This window comes from Chelonia mydas, chromosome 10, assembly GCF_015237465.2.
Source record: "Chelonia mydas isolate rCheMyd1 chromosome 10, rCheMyd1.pri.v2, whole genome shotgun sequence".
NCBI lineage: Eukaryota > Metazoa > Chordata > Testudines > Cheloniidae > Chelonia > Chelonia mydas.
The window spans coordinates 11,112,685-11,132,713 of NC_051250.2; the positions used below are offsets into that span (position 1 = coordinate 11,112,685).

Below are 20,029 nucleotides of genomic sequence, written 5' to 3' on the forward strand. Positions count from 1 at the left end.
TTAGACAGCCAGCAGGTGGCAGCAGCAGCAGCAGTGTTCACATAACATGGATTCCAGATGTGCAGACTGGAAAAAATGCCTTTCCAGTAATTGACATCATTAGTCTTTTAGAAGTCAGAACCCCCATTGTTCTTTGTATGAATCATGCTGGTTTTAATTTTTTTATACATTTTTCTTTAAGCAAGCTTAACTTAGGTCACTACAGATTTTCTCCTGCAATCACCTGCATTAGCAGGCCACAAGTTTTCCTCAGGTGTCTTCCCCTGAACCCTTCCCTCCCTTCCCCCTATCCCCCATGGAATCCACAGGTTATTGTGGCTTTCTCAATCTCAGATTGTAGGGGGGCGGGCAGGGGACATGCTTAGTTTTCTCATTAAAGCCCAAAGCTCCAGCCTGGTAGGAAACGCCCACCCCCCCCCCCCCACGCTGCATGTAATGGACTCAGTTTTACTTTCCTTTCTGCTTTGGACAGTTGGGAACTCAAGGTATTTTTAGATCAGATCAATCTGAACTCCGACCACTACGCTGCAAGTTGATGAGTGTATTATCAGTGTTGGAATTCTGAGTGAGACTCTAATGGGGAGAGTCAGCCTCCGCCAGCACATGCGGCTCTCGCTATTACAGGGCTTGAAAAACTGTCGGCCTCTGGAGCACCGAGCTATAAATAACTGAAAAGTTATTATGTAGTAGCAACTGAAAGGCAGGCTCTGCTGCAGCTCTCTCTCAGTAGAGGCACCCGTGCCTGTGCAGCGGAGACTTACGGATCTTGGGGAAAAGAAGGGATGGCAGCTTTTCAGCTGCTGGAGCTAAAACGGGAGGGGAGCCAATAGTTCCCTTTAAGCGAACACCACTGATTATGTTGGCTAAGCAGAAAAGGCTCTTCCTGCTTGCTTGTTTGCTATGCCACCCCCACCTCCCCCCCCCCACCTCCGTGCCTGTTCCCCTCTGCCTCTCCCAGACCACGTGTCTGCTCTTCACCCGGACTCCACAGGGCGATGGTTAGAAAGCCTCAGCTCTGCGCCTGTGCTTGGTGCAATCTGCAACGTGTGGGCCAGGGACATGGCTGGAAATAGACATTTGGTATAAAACACAATGAAGAAACAGTTTCCATGCTTAGAGCGCAAATGCTCCATGGCCTGAGGCCATGACTACATTGGAAAGTTTGCATGGGTTTAACTTACATCAGTTTTAGTTAAGCTGGTACATACTCCTATGTGGACACTCTTGTTTTGATTTAACATAAGCCAGTTCCCAGCCAACTTAAGCCAAACTGAAATATGCCACTTTTATACCAAAACATGAGCATCCACACAGAGCTTTGTTCATGGTTTGGATTCACATCTTGGGTTAAACCGGTGCGACTTTCTCATGTATATAAGCTCTTAGAGCGCCTGAATGATTGAAAGAAATTCCATGTTCGGAACCTCAGCAAAAGAAACACATTTCATTCCAGTAGGGAGTTCCTGTTTCCTTCTCAGACAGTAACTTCTGGTGAGAACGACCAAATGCATGGCAATCATGTAACAAAACTTAAATCAAAATGATGAGCTGAGCTTGCTTTTCCTAGCCCAGAAAGGAGCAAGGACTGCAGAAGGATAAGTCCGACCGAGTGCTAGTTTTCCTCCCAACTCCAGTGATGAGGGGAAGATTCAGCTTTGGACAGTTTTCTAGAATTTAGTTTCCTCCGCAAGGAGGAGAATTTGTCTCCAAGAACTTTCCTTAGCCCCACGTTGTCTCTGGGGAAGGGCAGATCCTTTCTCATGGTGGGGAGCTGCCCCGTAAACATTTCCCACTTAGCCAGGGCATCCACAGTTTTGTCCACTTGAGCCAGCTCCTCCTCAGAGACGTTCTTCTCCAGGGCTGCAATGCATGTTTCCAGCCATAGTTGATAATCTTTAATGATATCTGTGGACTTGGTGGTCCTGCCCAACTGCTGCTGGCTGTGTGTGTCAGGCGGAGAAACAAACTGCTGGTCATGCTCCAGCTCCTGCCCAATGGAGAAGGCTTGGCTGCAAGTGTCTGGTGTCAATGGCTCAGACAGGGAAGTTAAAGGCTCAGAGTCATTCTCACAGCACATCCCAGAGTCCAAGCTGAATGGCAGGATGTCCTCAGATGTTGACAGGTCTGACTCTTGAGTAGGCCAGGTAGACAATATAGTTTGAGTCCAAGCATAGAGTTTCTGTGGTGGGAGGAAAAGATTTTCATGTTAGAGCAACTTAGCACAACAACGTAAGTTGGCCAAGATTTTCAAAAGTGCCAAGTGATCTCAGGTCCCTCAGTTTTGGGGTGTTTGTAAGACACTTTAAAGGCGTGTGATTTCCAGGGGGTGCTGAGCACCCACCCTCTGAAAACTGGGCCCCTTTTAAGGCATTTCAAGTTGGGCATCCCAAAACTCCGACATCCCAAATCACTAGGCACTCTTTAAAATCTTGACCGTGCGGTAACAAGAGTAGAATAACACTGCTAGCATTCCAAATATCCTTCAGTGATGATTCCTATTTGGGAGAGACTGGGCCTGGAATACTTAAAACCGCTTTCACAGCCTGTGGTTCTGCACCGTTCCTTGCAGTGACTGCTGCTCGAAAAGACTGACACTAAACTACCCGTGAATACTTTACAGATGATGGTAGAGAAGTAGCTGTGTACTCCCCTGGCGTTACCCCCCCCAGAATCTGTGTGCCATGTGATCTGTGTAAAAGCAACAAACAAACAAGTGTCATCTCTCTAGAGGAAGTTCGGTTACATGAATATAAATGCTCCTGTGGCAAAGCTGAGGAGCCTTGTTTCACGAACGTATTCATTCCTATTTAGCATGCATTTTCAGTCTCAAGAATAGCTCTTCACTTGAAACACATAAGGAAAGGCTGGGGCTCTAGCAAAGAATTAACAGAAAGTAATATTTTTTTTAAATCTCAGAAATTTTTCATGCTATAATATGTCAAACAGCTGCTTGCTTCTGGCACACTTATTCCTTAGGCTGTGGGAAATTAATCATAGCACTTGACAGTTGCCAACTGATAAAATTTGGTCTCCTTGTCTATTTAGCTGGCATACATGTTGATTCTTTTTGTTCCTTAGCATTCACACCCCCACTCCTATCTTCTCGCATACTGATGTATCTTATCTTTGTTTTCTGTTACTCCCCAGCTGGTATCTCTGCAAAGCTATACACTTCCTCAAGCAAATACAGTGGTAGCAGTTAGAAAATACTAGCATGGGGCTGGTAGGTAATGTATTAATTGTGTGAGTGTACTGTGCTTTCTGCTCCTATGGAGGATGGTACTGTGCGTGGTCCAGCAGAGGGCATCAGTGTTGCACTCTGGCTCAGTCTCCAGGCCTTATCGGCATTTGCAGAGGTCCCTTTCCCCAGAACTTTCCACTCCCCCATCCCCCTTCTATAATTGCCTTCTTTCCCCAGGCCAGTGACAGAAGCAGTACCGAGACCAAGTTGAGTGGGTGGGGCAAGGCAGCCATGTTCCCTATTTCAGTCTCTGTGTGAAGCCCTGGCAAAGAGTTTTGTACAGACAGGGCTGCTGGAACAATTTGTATAGTGGGAGCCATTGTACAGTGAGAGCCATTGAACCAAACTGTAAACCCTGTGTATATAATGGAAGCCACTTCAAGCCAGGGGTTGCGGCAGCACCTATGTGTACAGGGATGCATCTGAACAGTTGAGATCCCCTATAGCCAAGAAAAAAATGCAAAGGGAAGACTTTCTTTCTGCCTTGCTGTGAACACTATTATACAGTTAAAGCCAGCTGTGCACACACCCCTGACCACCCATAAACATGTTCAACAGAACATGCATCAGAGCCTGCGGAGGGGCCAGAGTGGAGGGAGGGGCAGTGGTGCTGTCTGAAAGCCGCAGCTACACCCTGGGTTTTATCACGGCTCTTTAAATTCCTAAGACATCAATGAAACTCCAGAATAATCAGAACTGCCACTCAGTCTAAAACCACGTAAGGGGGGGAAAACATGTGTATCCAAGCAAAAAGATAGCTGAAGCCAGGACATCCACACAGAGGTGTCGGGTAGAGATCTGTGAATAAGGGATTTTTCTGTTTTCAGGTAATTCCAGGGGGAAAACATTTTGGGTCTACCTGAAAACTAAATTTTTTGAAAAAATTTTGGCAAACCAAAAAGTAGGGGAAACAATTAACTTCAGATTGACCAAGGCATTTTGTTTTGACCAAAATCAAAACATTTACTTTTGATTTTGATAATTTTAAAACCTTTTTGATTTTTATATCAAACTGAAAGAAATTCAAAATGCAGTCATTTAGAACCAAAAATAACTTAGCATTTCAAAAATGTCAGTGAAACATTTTGATTAGGTGAAGTTGACATGAAGTTACAAAATGCTTTGGTGTTGCCAAATCTGCATAGTTATTTTTACAGAAAAATTCAACCAACTCTAAGGTCTTGTTTATTTCAAGTCAAGAAGAGGGAAGAGCTGTTCCTGAAATCCCTGTAATGCAGGTGAGGGGTGGGGGTGGGTGGGAATCCTTTTCTATCTTTCAGACTCTGTGGTGCATTTTACACAAGCTATTTAAGGGTTTGTGTGGTTTTAACTTCATTTTTCTGTTCTGCTCCTTAACCAGATGGGGGCATGCTGCACATGCTTCTCTTATCTGCAGGAGCCTGTGATCCCTGAAATCTGTGGTCATGGGATGGAGCCTGCTCAGTATGCAATTGAGCACTGCTTGAAGTCCACTTTTTGATATTACAAGGGAATCGTGCTACTCAGATTTTACTACAGAGTCACCCTGTCCTTGTCAGCATCAGTGGCATCTCCATCAGTGCACTGTAGGCTAGGCAGGAGCAGTTTGACCTGGTGATGTTTAAAGGTGAAAAAACTGGAACTGAGCAATTTGCAGAGGGCAGAGAGAATAAAGCCTCTGACTTAGGGACTGCTGGGGTGTAATCATCTGCAATTAGCTGCCAGTTGCTGCATTCTGAAGGCAAAAAGGAAAAAAAAATCTTTCATAGTGAGCCGGAGAGAAGTCATTCCTAGCAGCACTGATTTACATCAGCCAGTGAGGGAACGAACTCCACAGAGACAGGGATATCCCCTGCTTCAAGCCAAACCCTGCTACACCCCAATCTGAGCATCATTAATGGGCCGTATTAACCAATTCTCTTCCCGATGGCTGGAACTGGCTGAGCAGTAAGTTAGGACTCATCTTTGCTGCAGCGTTAGCTCAAACTGAGGGTGACCAGACAGCAAGTCTGAAAAATTGGGATGGGGGAGGGGGGTAATAGGAGCCTATATAAGAAAACGCCCCAAAAATCAGGACTGTTCCTATAAAATCGGGACATCTGGTCACTCTACTTGAACTGTAACTTGAGCGTTGCCCCAACCCAGATCCTGTTTGCGCAAACATCTCTCGCTTGAGTTGGTGCTTTAAACTTGAGCTAGCTGACCCATCAGGGTGCTCATGCAGTGGGGCTGCAGAAACTCTGAGCTGCTTGAGTGTTTTGCGGTGTGACTGCTCTCCCTCCAGCTAGCCTGAGCTCGAGCTTACACTGCAGCGAAGGCAAGCCCTTAGGGTATGGCTACACTGAAATGCTTGCAGCAGTCAGTCTCTGAGGCCAGGGCTACAGGCTCGAGCTTGCGCTACGGCACTAAAAATAGCAGCACAGACATTCCTGCTCAGTTCTCTGAAACCTACCCCCACCCTGAGTTTCCGAGCTCAGGCTCCAGCATGAGTGGGAACAGCTACATGGCTATTTTTAGTGTCATTGCGCAAGCCCGAATCTGTAGACTCAGGCTCTGAGACTCAGTGCCCCAGAGTGTTTGTAGTGTAGGCATACCCTTAGTCGCTATCCAGTTGCTCTTCTATCCTAGAGCCGTGAAGGGAAATGTTGCGGCACAAAACAGCATGTGACACTGTAAGGGAAACAGGGAAACTTGGTGTAACGTAAGTGCAGCCTGGATTTTTTTGCTCTAAATTTGTCAAGATCAAACAAACCCTGGCTGATGTCAAAATAGAGCATATTTGAGTGCAAACTCAAATCAGTTAATGGCAAAGAGTTCATCCTCTTACAGAAAGATTGCCTACCTCCACCACTGCCCCTTCTGCCCATGACCCGCGCTGCTGTTTCTGGCCTTGGCACCATTATCTGATATGGGGAAGGCACAACCCCACTATATAGCGCTGCATAGAGTCTACTCAAGCTCCTTCTTTATTATCCTGGAGGCAGTTGAGACATTTGTGGGGGAGGAGCGAGTTGGCTCCCCTTTTTCAGGGTTTCTTTCACTGTAGCTGCGGGGAAGCTGAGCTAATTACTGCAATGAAACAGGTGTGGAGGGAAATCAGTTATGGCAACATTTAATTCAGATAGTGTTTCTCTGTGGGAAAGGGAGAGCTGCCTTGCAGAGGGCACTTTTGCTGCTATTGTTGCTCTGGCATGTGCTGGGCCTGAGGACCACTCAGTTTTGGATGTAGAGCAGATGGCCCAGGATCTAGATGAAGAGCACTAGTTCTAGCCTCACCAGCTCAGTGAGTGGCAGCACAACCAGGTAGTGTGTTCTCCCCCAAGCATGTTGACATCCTTCTGTGTGAATGTGTCTGACTTTCAAGCTGAATGAGCATGAACTTGGGGGGGGACCTAGAAAAGTTCCTGGAACTGCACAGCTAACTTTATACAAAGTGAATATACAGTGCACCGAAGTTTAAAATAGGCAAGCCTGGAAAAATCCAGTCTCTGAAGATGATGCAACTAATAAAATAATGTAGAAGATAGGGCACTGAGCATGAATTGTAGGCTTGCTTATTTTGATGCTTTATGTAATAAACCTGTCCTATGGCTAGAGTCCAGCTCTCTAGATACTGGAAGGAGATACTCCTTCCAGCATTAAGGGGCAGTGATGGTGTCTAAAGCTAGTTGTGCTATTAGCATTTCCTTGATGGGCCAGGAAATCACACAGCACTGTCTGAGCAGAGGACTGGGACCCAGGAACTTCCACACGCTAACCACAGTTCTGACATTGCTTGTGTCACCTTCCCTTTGCCTCCATTTCCTCATTAGTAAAACAGGGAGAACAGTTTTGTGCTCGGGTGTTGTACTATTATTGTTTGCAAAGAGCTTTGGAGATTGTGTTTAAAGTGCGAAGAACTGGTCACAGTGAATGTGTCTGGGATGCCCACCCTCTCTATTTTGGATCTTGTGTTAAATAGCTTGCTAACTCATAACCAATGCCAGGAGAGAGCTCTGTGTAATTCTAAGCCCAGCCCTTACTTTAACACGGTGGCAAGAGGCTGAGATTCACAGATGGGCGACCTGGCTGTAGAACTTCTTGCTTTACCCCTCTGCCCCCAGGACCACTCAGTGGTCCATCTCTCACCCTGTAGCGCTCGATGAGTTTGAAGCCCACAACGTATTGCAGCTTCCTGAGGCAAACTGGGCAGGGCTCCAGGGGCCGCAACAACGCTTCGTCCAAACTCAGCACGCCCTGCATGATGCACTGTAGCCATCTGCAGTTCCCCAAGCCAATCAGGTGGCAGATCTCATGACACGTGACCTTCAGGAAAGCAAAGTTGCTTTGTTGTTAAAAACAAACAAACCAAACTTTCACCACAACCTCCTCTTGCTCAACCCTTCCTCAGTCAGGGAGGTGAAAGAGGAATCCAAGCTCCTTGTTTGGACATATGCACCAGACTTTTCCACTAATGCACTCCAACCCTGACATAGGAGGAGGACCCTTTTCTGGGGTGTGAGGGGAACTCAGTACCCTGAATCCCAGACTATCCCTAGAGGCAATGTCCATGCATGGGCTGAGAAGGGAGAGTTTGGATGATGTTTTAGTAAGGAACTGAGAGAAGACCCTTTAGGTGGCACATAGGCATAGGTAGGGCACTACCAAATTCACAGCCATGAATAACACGTCGGGGACTGTGAAATCTGGTCTTGTAGGGTAAAAGCGCACACGCTACACAGATTTCACAGGGGAGACTAGCGTTTCTCAAACTGGGGGTCCTGACCCAAAAGGGAGTTGCAGGGGGGTCACAAGGGTATTTTAGGGGTGGGTAGTGGTATTGCCACCCTTACTTCTGCACTGCCTTCGGAGGCGGCAGCTGCTGGCCAGGTGCCCAGCTCTGAAGGCAGAGCCGCCGCCACCAGCCGCGCAGAAGTAAGGATGGCCTGGGATGGCGTTGCCACCCTGACTTCTCCGCTGCTGCCTGCAGAGCTGGGCCCTCAGTCAGCAGCCACCACTCTCTGACTTTCCAGTCCCTCTCCTTCCCCTGCCAGCCAGTCAGGCTGCCTCCCTCTCCCAGTCCGATCCAGAGGGAGCTAGGGAAGGTGCCCAGGGCAGGGAATGCCAAGTGCCAGCTGGGGAAACAGAGAGGGAGGGAGATACAGGGCCAGCCCTGCAGCAGGAGCTGCTACTATTGCTCAGAGGCCAGCCCGCAGGCCAGAAGGGGCAGCTGGGAGAGAGCATAGGAGATGTCTCGGAAGGAACACTGACGTGGATATGTCTATGAGGATTATAAGCACATTTTCATATAAATATATGTGCAAACTTTTCTCAGGCTTTTTGATGAGCTCGCACAGGCAGGTCTGGCAGGGATTAGCGCCAGGTTTTCCTCCGATATGGACAGCAGCCACTGGAGGGAGATGCAATTGCGAATCCTCCTTGCCTCCCAAATCCATCACAACATTCTATACACAACTCTGCTACACTGCCTACGAAGAGACTACCAGACCACGAACAATGACTCGGGGAGAGAGAAAGTATTATCCATTCATCCACCCAGTGCCTGCCAGGCAGCACGGTCTAATGTCTTGAGCATGAGACTGGGAGCCAAAGACGACTTGGTTCGTAATCCCAGTTCTGCCACTCGCTTGCAGTGTGATGTAAGGCAAATTGCATGACCTCTCCCTATCTCTAAAATGGAGATGATAGATCCCAATTCCCTCCCAGAGCCAAGGCTACAACCCAGGAGTCCCAGCTCCTGCTCTAACTACTAGATTCGCCTCCTGGGAGTGTTGTGGAGAATGGTCAAGCCATGCTTTGAAGATGTAAAGTGTTATGTGAGCATAGGCACGCTGCGGGAACTTCCAATGGCTTTTGCTAGGTCGGTGTCACTCCTCTTTCAGGGAACTGTCACAGGCTACTGGCACATAAACCCCACATTGCAGGACATTGGCTTCTGTGTAGGTTGCTAACCGCACCTTGCAACACTGAACCATCTCCAGCACACTGAACAGCAACGGCCGGTCTCGGGCCTTCTCGGTGACCTCGTGCAGCTCCTCTCGCCTGGTAGCTGGATTTAAGGTGGTGCAGTCTGGCTGGGGGAAATTGCCAGAAAACCTGGCAAAGCTGCAGACACCCACTTCTACAAAAAGAGGCAAATAAAAGTGAGACAGGTCCTCTTAGCCTAACGTCAGCCTCCAGCATCTACCTCTAGCCTTAGGCCCCATGATGGCAAACTGCTTTAGCTTCATCCAATATAGCGCTTCGCCCTCCACTGCACTGAATGTTGGGGGCACGTGCTCCCCTCAAGGCTTAAGAACATAAGAACGGTCATACTAGGTCAGACCAAAGGTCCATCTAGCCCAGTATCCTGCCTTCCAACAGTAGCCAATGCCAGATGCCCCAGAGGGAATGAACAGAACAGGTAATCATCAAGTGAGCCATCTCCTGTCACCCATTCCCAGCTTCTGGCAAACAGAGGCTACGGACACCATCCCTGCCCATCCTAGCTAATAGCCATTGATGGACCTATCCTCCATGAATTTATCTAGTTCTTTTTTGAACCCTGTTATAGTCTTGGCCTTCACAACATCCTCTGGCAAGTAGTTCCGCAGGTTGACTGTGTATTGTGTGAAAAAATACTTCCTTTCTTTGTTTTAAGCCTGCTGCCTATTCATTTCACTTGGGGAGCCCTAGTTCTTGTGTTATGAGAAGAAGTAAACAACACTTCCTTATTTACTTTCTTGACACCAGTCACGATTTTATAGACTTCTATCATGTCTCTCCTCATATGGCAGCCGTTCCATATCCCTAATAATTTTTGTTGCCCTTTTCTGAACCTTTTCCAATTCCAATACATCTTTTTTGAGATGGGTCGACCACATCTGCTTGCAGTATTCAAGATATGGGCATACCATGGGTTTATATAGAGGCAATATGATATTTTCTGTCTTATTATCTATCCCTTTTCTTAATGATTCCCAACAATCTGTTTGCTTTTTTGACTGCTGCTGCACATTGAGTGGATGTCTTCAGAGAACTATCCACAATGACTCCAAGATCTCTTTCTTGAATGGTCACAGCTAATTTAGACCCATCATTTTATATGTATAGTTGGGATTATGTTTTCCAATGTGCATTACTTTGCATTTATCAACATTGAATTTCATCTGCCATTTTGTGCCCAGTCATCCAGTTTTGAGAGATCCTTTTGTAGCTCTTCGCAGTCTGCCTAGGACTTAACTATCTTGAGTAGTTTTGTATCATCTTCAAATTTTGCCACCTCACTGTTTCCCCCCTTTTTCCAGATCATTTATGAATATGTTGAATAGGACTGGGCCCAGTACAGACCTCTAGAGGATACCACTATTTACCTCTCTCCAGTCTGAAAACTGAGCATTTATTCCTACCCTTTGTTTCCTATCATTTAACCAGTTAGCAATCCATGAGAGAACCTTCCCTCTTATCCCATGACAGCTTACTCTGCTTAAGAGCCTTTGGTGAGGGACCTTGTCAAAGGCTTTCTGAAAACCTAAATACACTATATCTACTGGATCCTGCTTGTCCACATGCTTGTTGACTCCCTCAAAGAATTCTAGTAGATTGGTGAGGCATGATTTCCCTTTACAAAAACCATGTTGACTATTCCCCAACAAATTATGTTCATCTATGTGTCTGACAATTCTGTTCTTCACTATAGTTTCAACCAGTTTGCCCGGTACTGAAGTCAGGCTTGCTGGGGTCACCTCTGGAGCTCTTTTTAAAAATTGGCATCACGTTAGCTATCCTCCAGTCAGTAGGTAAAGAAGCTGATTTAAACGATAGGTTACAGACAACAGTTAGTAGTCCTGCAATTGCACATTTGAGTTCCTTCAGAACTCTTGGGTGAGTACCAGCTGGTCCTGGTGACTTATTACTGTTTAGTCACCAGCTTGTAGCTAGTCAGCCTTCCCTGCCTGGACCAACAGCCTCTTGGTGGCTTTGAGTCCTGAGTTCTCATGCTTTACATTGGGAAATCCTGTTTCCTACCACTGGGGTGTTGATTAAAGTTGTGGGGAAGGCCTGGGTACTCTGCCTCCCAAGCAGTGGTTTAAGGTAAAGCGCTTTCTTGTTCATTCCCTGCATGGGAAGAATACGGGACGTCACTTGCACCTTGTCCTGGCAGGAATTTGCCAAAGGTGAAGCTCCAGGTCTCACAGGGGTACAGGTCCAAGAGAGTGAGTCCAAGGACACACAGGGCATCCGGAGGCTTGTTGTTCTTCAGGAAGGTCAGGATCCCATCTGGATAAATGGAAGAGAGAAGGTAAAAATCCAATCTGCCCAGAGGGCAATGCCAAAACCCCCATTTCTCTTGTCACTGGTATGGAACTTGAAGTCCAAGCCACAAGCTGGTGGAGATGCTGAACTCAATATCCAGGGTGAAGGGGGTGGTCCTTTTCCTTGCTCTTTATCACCCATTCCCTCTACTCTGGGCACCATTAGACCTGGCTTCCCTGGAGATGCTACTGCTGCACAGAATAAAGCCGAAAGAGAATTCTAAGTACCAAGAAACGAGTGAATCCTGTCCAAGCCACATGAAAGAAAGGAAGGATGGGTCAGAGCAAAGAATTTCCCTATGGGCACCTCACACCTGACCTGCAACAGCCCTACTGTTCCAGCACTGGGCCTTTCCAGAGCTAGCGCTGTCAGCTGTACCAAGCAGCGTGGCAGTCTTGCATTGTGGATGAATGGTCCCGCAACACTAGCCTGGCAACCAACAAACCCATTTCACCTGAGACCTAACTGATATTTGAACTCAAATTTCCTCATATGAAAGGCTAGTGCATTAACCCACCCAGGCATTCATTTAATTTGGCTTTAGGCAACAAATGAGGGAATGACATAAAATAGTCAAACAGAATGAAATCTAAAAGCACGTTGTACTTGCTGAGGGAAGGTGAGCAGCAGCTTTTACCTGGCAAAACTGACTTTAAAGATTAAAAACTCTGAAAAATAAAAACCTAGAGGAAAAAGTATGATGAGAACTGCCCTCCTGGCTAGTTATTGTTGTGGTTTCCAGCCCAAAAGCTGGGTTTTCCATGAAAACAGGATTTCTCCCTCTTCCCTCCCTTCCTCCTCTGTGTAGGCAGCGAGGTGATATTACAGGCATTTCCTAAGGGAGCGAATGTGGGCCGAGAGACTGCCATGAGCCTGTGAGCCAGACAGACTTCTCTGCTGGTTCCACTCTTCTCCCTCCTTACCTGCATGGAGCTGCGCTCTGTCTGAATCTTGGCTCTGTCGATAGCAGCAGCGGATGGAGGAGATGGGAACAGAGGGAAGGCACTTGACGCGAAGGCCCAAGAAGAAAGACTCTAGGCAGCTTCTGAGGGAATCCAGCAGCGAGATCCCGGCAGACTCTTCAATTAGATCTAAGAGCAGAAGCCTCGATGTCAGTTACTTGTACACAGGGGCAGGTCAAAATGTCTTAAGGGATTTATTTGGGGCTAGTCAAAGGTATGGTAAGGGGTTAGCTCTGCAAGCGTGTTTCAGGGTGTTGCGAGGTCTCTCTGGAGCCAGTCATTCCGACTGGGGGGTGTTTCTCAGGGACGGGCTGCTTAGGGGATTAGGTGCTATGGGGTGTATCTGTCTAGTCATTTACAGGGCAGGCCACTGAAAGAAGTTAGCTCTATGTGGGGTGTCCGGGAAGTCATTTGGGGGCAGGCAGGCCATGCAGAGAGCTTAGCCAGGGCGAGAGTCTCTGGGACCACTTTCTTAGTTCACCATTTTGTATGTATTTCTTTCCAGTTATTCATGGAGAAACCACTCCCAAGGGCACATAATGCCCTCAGGCTGGGACCCGATCTCCAGTTGTCAGCAATGGCTCCTTACTGTGGATCAAAGGCAGCCCTTAGCACCACTATGTATGATCCAAATGTAAAGGTTGCCCAAAAAGGCCTTGCTGTGCCATTGGCCATTTGCAGGCTCAGCCCTTGGACAGAGGAGGCTGAGGTAACGATGGAGGGTTGACAATGTTTAAAAAACAACAAACTCCCGTTTCTTAAAAGGTGTCCCACATCAAAGATGCTGTGGCTCCTGGCTTGTGTTACCTATAGGCTGCAGGTATATATGCTTCTGGCAGAAACGCTGCTTCTTCGTCAGCATGGAGTGATAGAAGGTCTCGAAGTCCTCAGGGGCATCAGGATGGCTGAGGAGCCAGTCGAAGGCAGTCCTGATCAACAGAGTGCAGAAGAGTGTCCTCTGGGGATTGTATGCTTCGGAGAGGAAAAGTTTCTCTGCGCTGGAGAAAGCTTTGGCATAGAGCTCCTGGAGGGCAGGGTTGGTAGAGATGAGTGCGTCCTTCAGAGCTCGGGGCCCAAAGCTGAATTCCTGAGCGTGTCTGCACTGCAACATTGCTGACAGGCCCTGGGGCTGTGGCACTGCCTGTAGAAAGTGAATCAAATCATCAGGATTTAGCCTCACAAGGGACTTGGGGATTTGCACTTGAGTAAATCTGCCTAACGATTTCAGCTGAGATATCACTGGGTACTCAGAGTTCTGTGGTGCTGCTGGCTTGGAGTCACTGCCTTTAGTGGTGATATCTGTTTCAGGAGTACTCTGTGCCTATGCATATGTAAATAGTTAATAGATAATGAACCAGAGGATGGCCCCAGGAAACTGGCTCTTGCAAATGCAATGCCACCTCCATGTGTACAGCTAGATAATGGCACCTGCAGTCGTATTTCTGTGGAGTAAGAGTGACAATCAGTGGCCCTATAGGGTAGCGCTACCAATAATTCATTAATTGTTAATAAATATCATGGGTCAAATTTTATATATAACTTTTCTGTATGTCCGAGATGCTCTACAACTAAATAAACATAACCTTTGGAAAGACTAAATGTGTGTAAACAAGCATTAACAGTGACTCATTTTTGTGTGGCCTTCCTGAGGCTGAAAAGGAGAGCTCCAGAGAGAGAAAGGGATGAGCAGGATGCATCCGATGAAGGGACCTGTAGCTCATGAAAGCTTATGCTCAAATAAATTTGTTAGTCTCTAAGGTGCCACAAGTCCTCCTTTTCTTTTGCGAACACAGACTAACACGGCTGCTACTCTGAAACCTGTCGGTAACACTGAGGGAGGCAGTGGGGGCTTACTCCAATCAAAGCTTTACATTCAGAAACCATCTACAACACTGTTTGTGCCCAGCCCTCTGGATCTGCCAGGGGATGTATCCATAGATTCCATGGGCAGAAGAGACCACTGCGATCATCTAGTCTGACTTCCTGTATAACCCAGGCCATAGAACTTCCCCAAAATAATTCCTAGAGCAGATCTTTTAGAAAAACATCCCACTTGCTGCAAACTGTTGCCCAAGGGGAAGATGCAAATCTAGGACTCTTGCATGGTGTCATCCCTGCTCTCTGGCTCAGAAACCTGGACTATGTACGCTAGGCACGTCGGGAGACTGAACAGCTTCCATATGAGATGCCTGCGCAAGAACCTGAAAATAAAGTGGGAAGACAAAATACCAAGCACAGAGGTGCTGGAGCATGCAGCACGGACGCACTTAGAAACCACTATTAAGAAGAGGTTGCAATGGCTCAATCATGTTGAGAGAATAGAAGGAGACGGAACCCCCAAGAATATTTTGTCCAGAGATTTGTGACAGCTCTAGAAAGCGGAGTCACCCTATATGGCGATACCACAATGTGTACAAAAATGATATGAAGTCGTTCAACATCCAGGTAGAAAGCTGGGAGGAGGGCGCAGAATCCCATCCAATCTGGAGGGAACATCTGGCACTGGCTGCAGCTCAACATGAACCAGCTTTGATCCAGAGGATGGAAGCAAAGCAAGAAAAAAAGAGAGCAGCGTGCTGTCATCTTGGTCTCCAACTCAGACAACACATGGATCTTGGGCTTGTCAGCCATAAGCAGATTCATCAGGCACCTAACTAGACCTCCGACGTGCACGCCATGATCAAGTGGATTGACAGTTGCCTAGAGGCAGATACACACACTTAGAACCGAAGGCTTTGGCTTTTCATCTCTCACACTCCAGACCAGCAAAGGCTTGGAGCACTGAAGCAGTCTTCTTACAGGAGCTGTAAGATGAGCTGAAAGACTCCAGCCCAGGCATTGTTGTCTGGATGAGCAGATGCTGTAAGATGGGACCTTCTGAGAAGAATATTAGCTGTTTGTGGTGTAAGTGTGGCTTTTGTTGGTACCTCGGGACTTCACACTATATTGTACATATTATACAACCACTTTTGCTGGGGAGTTTGTGACTTGAACTTTATTCTAATGGTTGATGTTTTCCCTAGGAATGCTCCCTAAAAATACAGCTTCATCTCTGTTGGGTATAGTCAGTATATTCCCTCCAGAGCTGACAGTTATCCGTAAATGGTTCTACATGCAATTCAGTTGCTCATAAATTATTCTCTTTGTAAATCAGCTACCTATAAATTATTCCCTGTAATTGACAATTACTTATGAATTATTCTTGTTCTAATTCTATAAATTATTCTCAATATATTGACATTGCTCCCTAGGATAGATGTGTTTTGGAGGTGACAGTAACGGCATAATTGAGAACATTTGTAGAATAAAACAGCACAAGTACTGAGAGGAGACAGGATTGGACCCTAGGTGAATAGATTATATGTAGTGTTGGTCTGGTGGGAGAAAAAATGCCCAGAACCTCATGGGATTGTCTCAGCATTCTTCCATGATCTAGCCCTAACCTGGGCTTAGGTCATTTAAAAACCACCCTCTAAGCTGTTTCTTTTATACATCATTCTACTCACTTTCATACAAACTATGGATTTCAGATTCCGAGAAGGAATCTTTTGGATTTTGTTTCTTCCCCTCTGAATTTCTGTGAAGTGTTTGGAGACTAATTAATTTAACTAGGCACTTTGAATATCTGAGGGATGCTAGCTGAGTCTGTTAAAATTGATTAATTGGTTAAATTATGTCCTCTACTGTAAATAAGCAGTCATAGTGCAGAAAATTCATAGCCTGTCAACCTAAATGAAAAGCCCAGAGTGCATATAAAGAACATTAGCTAATTATCAGCAAATGCTCTAATCACTCAGTAGGTCCCTTCCCAAGATCTGCAATCACTGCTTGCTACTGCTGCTTTCAGATAATCCTCTTATTTCCAGTACACAGGAAGATGCAAGGCCGAAGGCAATTTTCTCAATTTGTTTGTTGACATGTATTGAAAAAGACTTTTTGACTAAGAGGCTGAACTCTTGATGTATAGAGAGTCAAGGTCTGTGAGAGGAAGGGAGGGCACTAAGAGAAGCCAGGGTGTTTAACCCTTATGCAAACAAAATTCGCATTCCCCTGGCCCAGGTGGTACTTGCTTACACATACTCCCATGTTTAGGCTGATGCATCCTGCACTAAGTGGGCCCAGCTGTTGAGGTCAAAGGAGTACAAACTTTCTGCTGGGTTCAATCTTGAGGAGTGGTGAAGACCTGCTACTCCCACTGGCTTCAGAGGAAATTGACGGTGCTCAACACCTTGCAAGATCAGGCTCCTCTACTCAAGGAGAAAATAAAATGCACCAGGGCCTAACTCATCATTACTGTATCAATGTAAAGTACCACCCAATCAGGACTGTGTCATTTTGCAACCACTTTGCACTGGGGTGAATGGCTACAGAAGGTGCAGGGCCTTGTGTGCTTCATGCCATAAGGGTAAATTAAAGTGTCCTGTCCCCACAGTTACCACCTGATTCTACTCAGACTTATTTTCCTGGAGACATTATAAATGTTTGTCACTTTGAAACAGATGCTTCATTTAGTCTCCCTGGCATGAATCATTCCCAGGCTGAGAGGGTTTCACATGCATAGATATGCATTATTGGTAAGACAATTTACCTGTCACACTGTAGCTGAGATTAGTCTCTTTTATTATTGCAGGGGGGAAGGGAATCATCCAAGCTCTTACTGTATCATCCTCAGGCATCTAGCTGCATTGAAAAAAATGCCTCATGAGTAAAGGTTTGCAGGATTAAGGGATAGATTTGTAATAGTATTTAGGTGCCTAAAGATGCAGATAAGGTCTAGTGAATGGTTTCAAGGGGAGCCACTTGCTTTGTTTTATTTCTAGAAAAGGGTGGATTCCAACACAGACTCCTTTGGATATTAATATGTATTAAGCAGATCCATTACCCTAACTTCATTCTTCTCTCTCAAGGGTTTTATATGTTGTGTTCCCCGATGGATCACGTTATAATAATTCTTTACCCTCTTCTATAGCACCTTCCGTCTGATGAGCTCGAAATACTTTACAGACATTAATTACAGCCTCACAACCCTCCAGCAGGTAGGATGAATGAAATGGGGGACTTACTGTCACTGTTACTATTTTATATAGTGTTGGACCCAATAGTCACCAAAAGAACTGATGAGTAGATCATTTCATTCAGTTTTTAATAGGCTATTTCTTCCAGTGCTCATTTTAATGTGTATGGGTAACACCTTCAACAGTGCCTAAGTTACTTATGTGCTTTTGAAAATGCTACCATGTGTATGTATGTGGTGGTGGTGTGACTGCATTCTCCCTTCCTTGCTCCTATAGGAGATACTGCTGGCTACTTTATATCAGGGTGTCATTTCAGAAAAACTAGGAGAGGGGTAAAGTTGTCAGTGGATAGAATGGTATGTGTATTATATCCTGCAAAGTCAGGCGGGGACTGGAAGACATAATGGAGCATATAGACCTATGGAAAGGGGACAAGAGCAATCCCCCGTCCCATGCAAACTATTGCTGTTTCACATGTAACTGATAACTGAGCAACCGAATGTGCACACAAGCAGGGAGATCATCTAGCAGAACTTTTTTTAATAGAAAAATCTTGCTGGAGAAGTACCCAAGTGCAAATCATTCACCGCTCAGGGCACCTTAGTCTTCCTTACACACACGCAGATAGACCTAATGCTTCTACAGGTGGACCCAAGTAGGTTCCTGAACATTTTAAAAGTTTAAATAAAATTGCAGTGTTATCATAATGGTTTAACATACACATGTCTGTGCTCTGACTTATCCCCTTGACAGTTGTTATGGTAACATTTCATTTTTATTTAAATGTAGATGCATTGTACTGATGCCCAAAGCATTTTACAAACATTAATCCTTGCTTATTGCACCAAGCTGAGTTATTTTACCAATTTTGCAAATTGGGAAACTGAGGCACACCAAGTTGCTGTGACTTGCCGAAAGCCACACAGCCAGGGGCATATCTGGGAATAAAATCCCAGATCTTGTCTAGCCTGGACTGCATTGTCTTGCATAAAATCCCTTCAGCATAGTTGATAAGGCATATTTTCAAAAGATTGTTTTAAATAAACTGAAAATGTAAAAGCACATGCTTGTTCTGATGACAGCTGGAGCCTCTGTGCTCATGGTGGCTTCCTGTTTGGTTCAGTCCATTGGACCTGGACTGACAATGCAACAATTCCTCCCCTGTCTCCCTTTTACTGAGTCAGTCCCAGAGCTGCAGCAACGTGCGGCTCCTGTAGTTACCAGGAGAGGCTAATAAATGTTTGCATTAACGTTATTGTAGGGAAAAGCCTCTACCCTGGGAGAGGCTAACGAGCCTCTTGTTTTCCCAAACCACAGCCCCCAGGAGTATTGTATCACCTGGAGCTGGGCTATAGATACGCTGCACACAACCCTTGTCCCCTGGCAGCAAAGGGAGTGGTTTCCCATCAACCCTGTCAGGTCTATCAGGGGGCTTTTACATACAAGGAGCTAGCATTTGCCTTGATCCCTGCTGGGGCTCGGGAATCCTACATGTGACAGGCTCCGGGCATCCTGGAATGTGCTGCTCCTGGCTTAACGTGTCATGAAACAGGTGCTGGCACTTAAGCAATTTTTTTTTTTTAATATTCATAACTGATGCAGCAAGCCCAGTGCCTGGGCTGCGAACTGCCAAGCTTAGAGGGGCCGGGCCTCCGCTCTGGCACAAATTAAGCCCTAGCGCTGCCCCACCCCTGTGCCAGCAGCCAGGCACCGGGAGCGCATCCCCTGCAGCAGCTCCTGGACCGAGGTACCAGGGCAGGGCGCCTGGGCTACACCAGGCTCCTAATCCCGCCTCCAGCCCTTGGAGCCTGGAGCCCAGACAGGCAGGGGGCGGCCCGGGACTCCCGTGCACGCCGGCCGGAAAGGAGAGAGGGGCGGCACGGACCCTCCAGCGCCAGGCGGAGACTGACCAGAAGGGACCCAGGGGTGGAGAGTAGCCTGCGGGGGCCGCGCCAGCCCCTCGCCGCAGAGGGGTCCCGCCCAGGGCAGTGAGTGACCCGCTCTCCCCGTGAGGGGCGGGGGCTCACTGTTTTGCACGCCGCCATGTGCTCCCCTCAGCTGCAGCACGGGGGGCCCGGCTTTGGTCCCCCGCGCGGGTAGGGGGGAGACGGTGGCTGCATTTCCCCACGGACCTGAGCGGCACCGTCTCTCCCGCCCCGTCACCGATCCCCGAGGGGCGGACCCCGCCGCCCTCCGCTCGTCCTGCCCCCGGCAGCGCAGCTGGATCCGGGGCGCGAACAGGCCGGGACGTACCTGGGGAAGCAGCGGCCGGCGCCTTGTCTGCAGCGGGCGAGGAGGCGAGAGACACGCGGTGGTGAGTGGGGATGGGGAGGCTCCAGGACTCGTGACGTCTGTTCTTGGTGGGGGGGTCCGCGGAGAGGAGGTGCGGCGAGACCCGCGGGGGGCGGAATCTGCGCCTTCCCTGGGAGGAAACGGGCCGCGTTCGCCGGCCACGAAGCGCCCGGGAGATTCCCAAAGCGGGTGGCGGGGTGAAGGTCCCCCCCGTGCAGGTCGGGCTCCCGGAGCACGCGTGTGCG

The 20,029-nt window shown here is 47.3% G+C and overlaps 1 protein-coding gene across 1 annotated transcript; it reads right to left on the reverse strand.

The window, feature by feature from the left end:
• Positions 1 to 1,271: 1,271 nt before the first annotated feature.
• On the reverse strand, positions 1,272 to 19,806 carry AMZ1 (archaelysin family metallopeptidase 1). Its single transcript, XM_037910932.2, has 7 exons — positions 19,746 to 19,806; positions 13,285 to 13,618; positions 12,439 to 12,606; positions 11,351 to 11,479; positions 9,178 to 9,341; positions 7,349 to 7,525; positions 1,272 to 2,179 (listed from the first exon to the last, which is right to left on the reverse strand). The coding sequence occupies exons 2-7, from the start codon at positions 13,586 to 13,588 to the stop codon at positions 1,613 to 1,615; spliced, it is 1,509 nt and encodes a 502-aa protein (XP_037766860.1). The 5' UTR covers positions 13,589 to 13,618; positions 19,746 to 19,806; the 3' UTR covers positions 1,272 to 1,612.
• Positions 19,807 to 20,029: the final 223 nt, after the last annotated feature.

Excerpts from the sequence above, each read along its gene's own strand:
- AMZ1 (XM_037910932.2), bottom strand. The coding sequence starts at position 13,588 with ATGTTGCAGTGCAGACACGCTCAGGAATTCAGCTTTGGGCCCCGAGCT. Across the intron at positions 9,342-11,350 it reads CAAATTCCTGCCAGGACAAG|AAGTGGGTGTCTGCAGCTTT; the intron begins GTGCAAGTGACG and ends CTCTTTTTGTAG. Across the intron at positions 2,180-7,348 it reads AACTCATCGAGCGCTACAGG|AAACTCTATGCTTGGACTCA; the intron begins GTGAGAGATGGA and ends CTCCCACCACAG.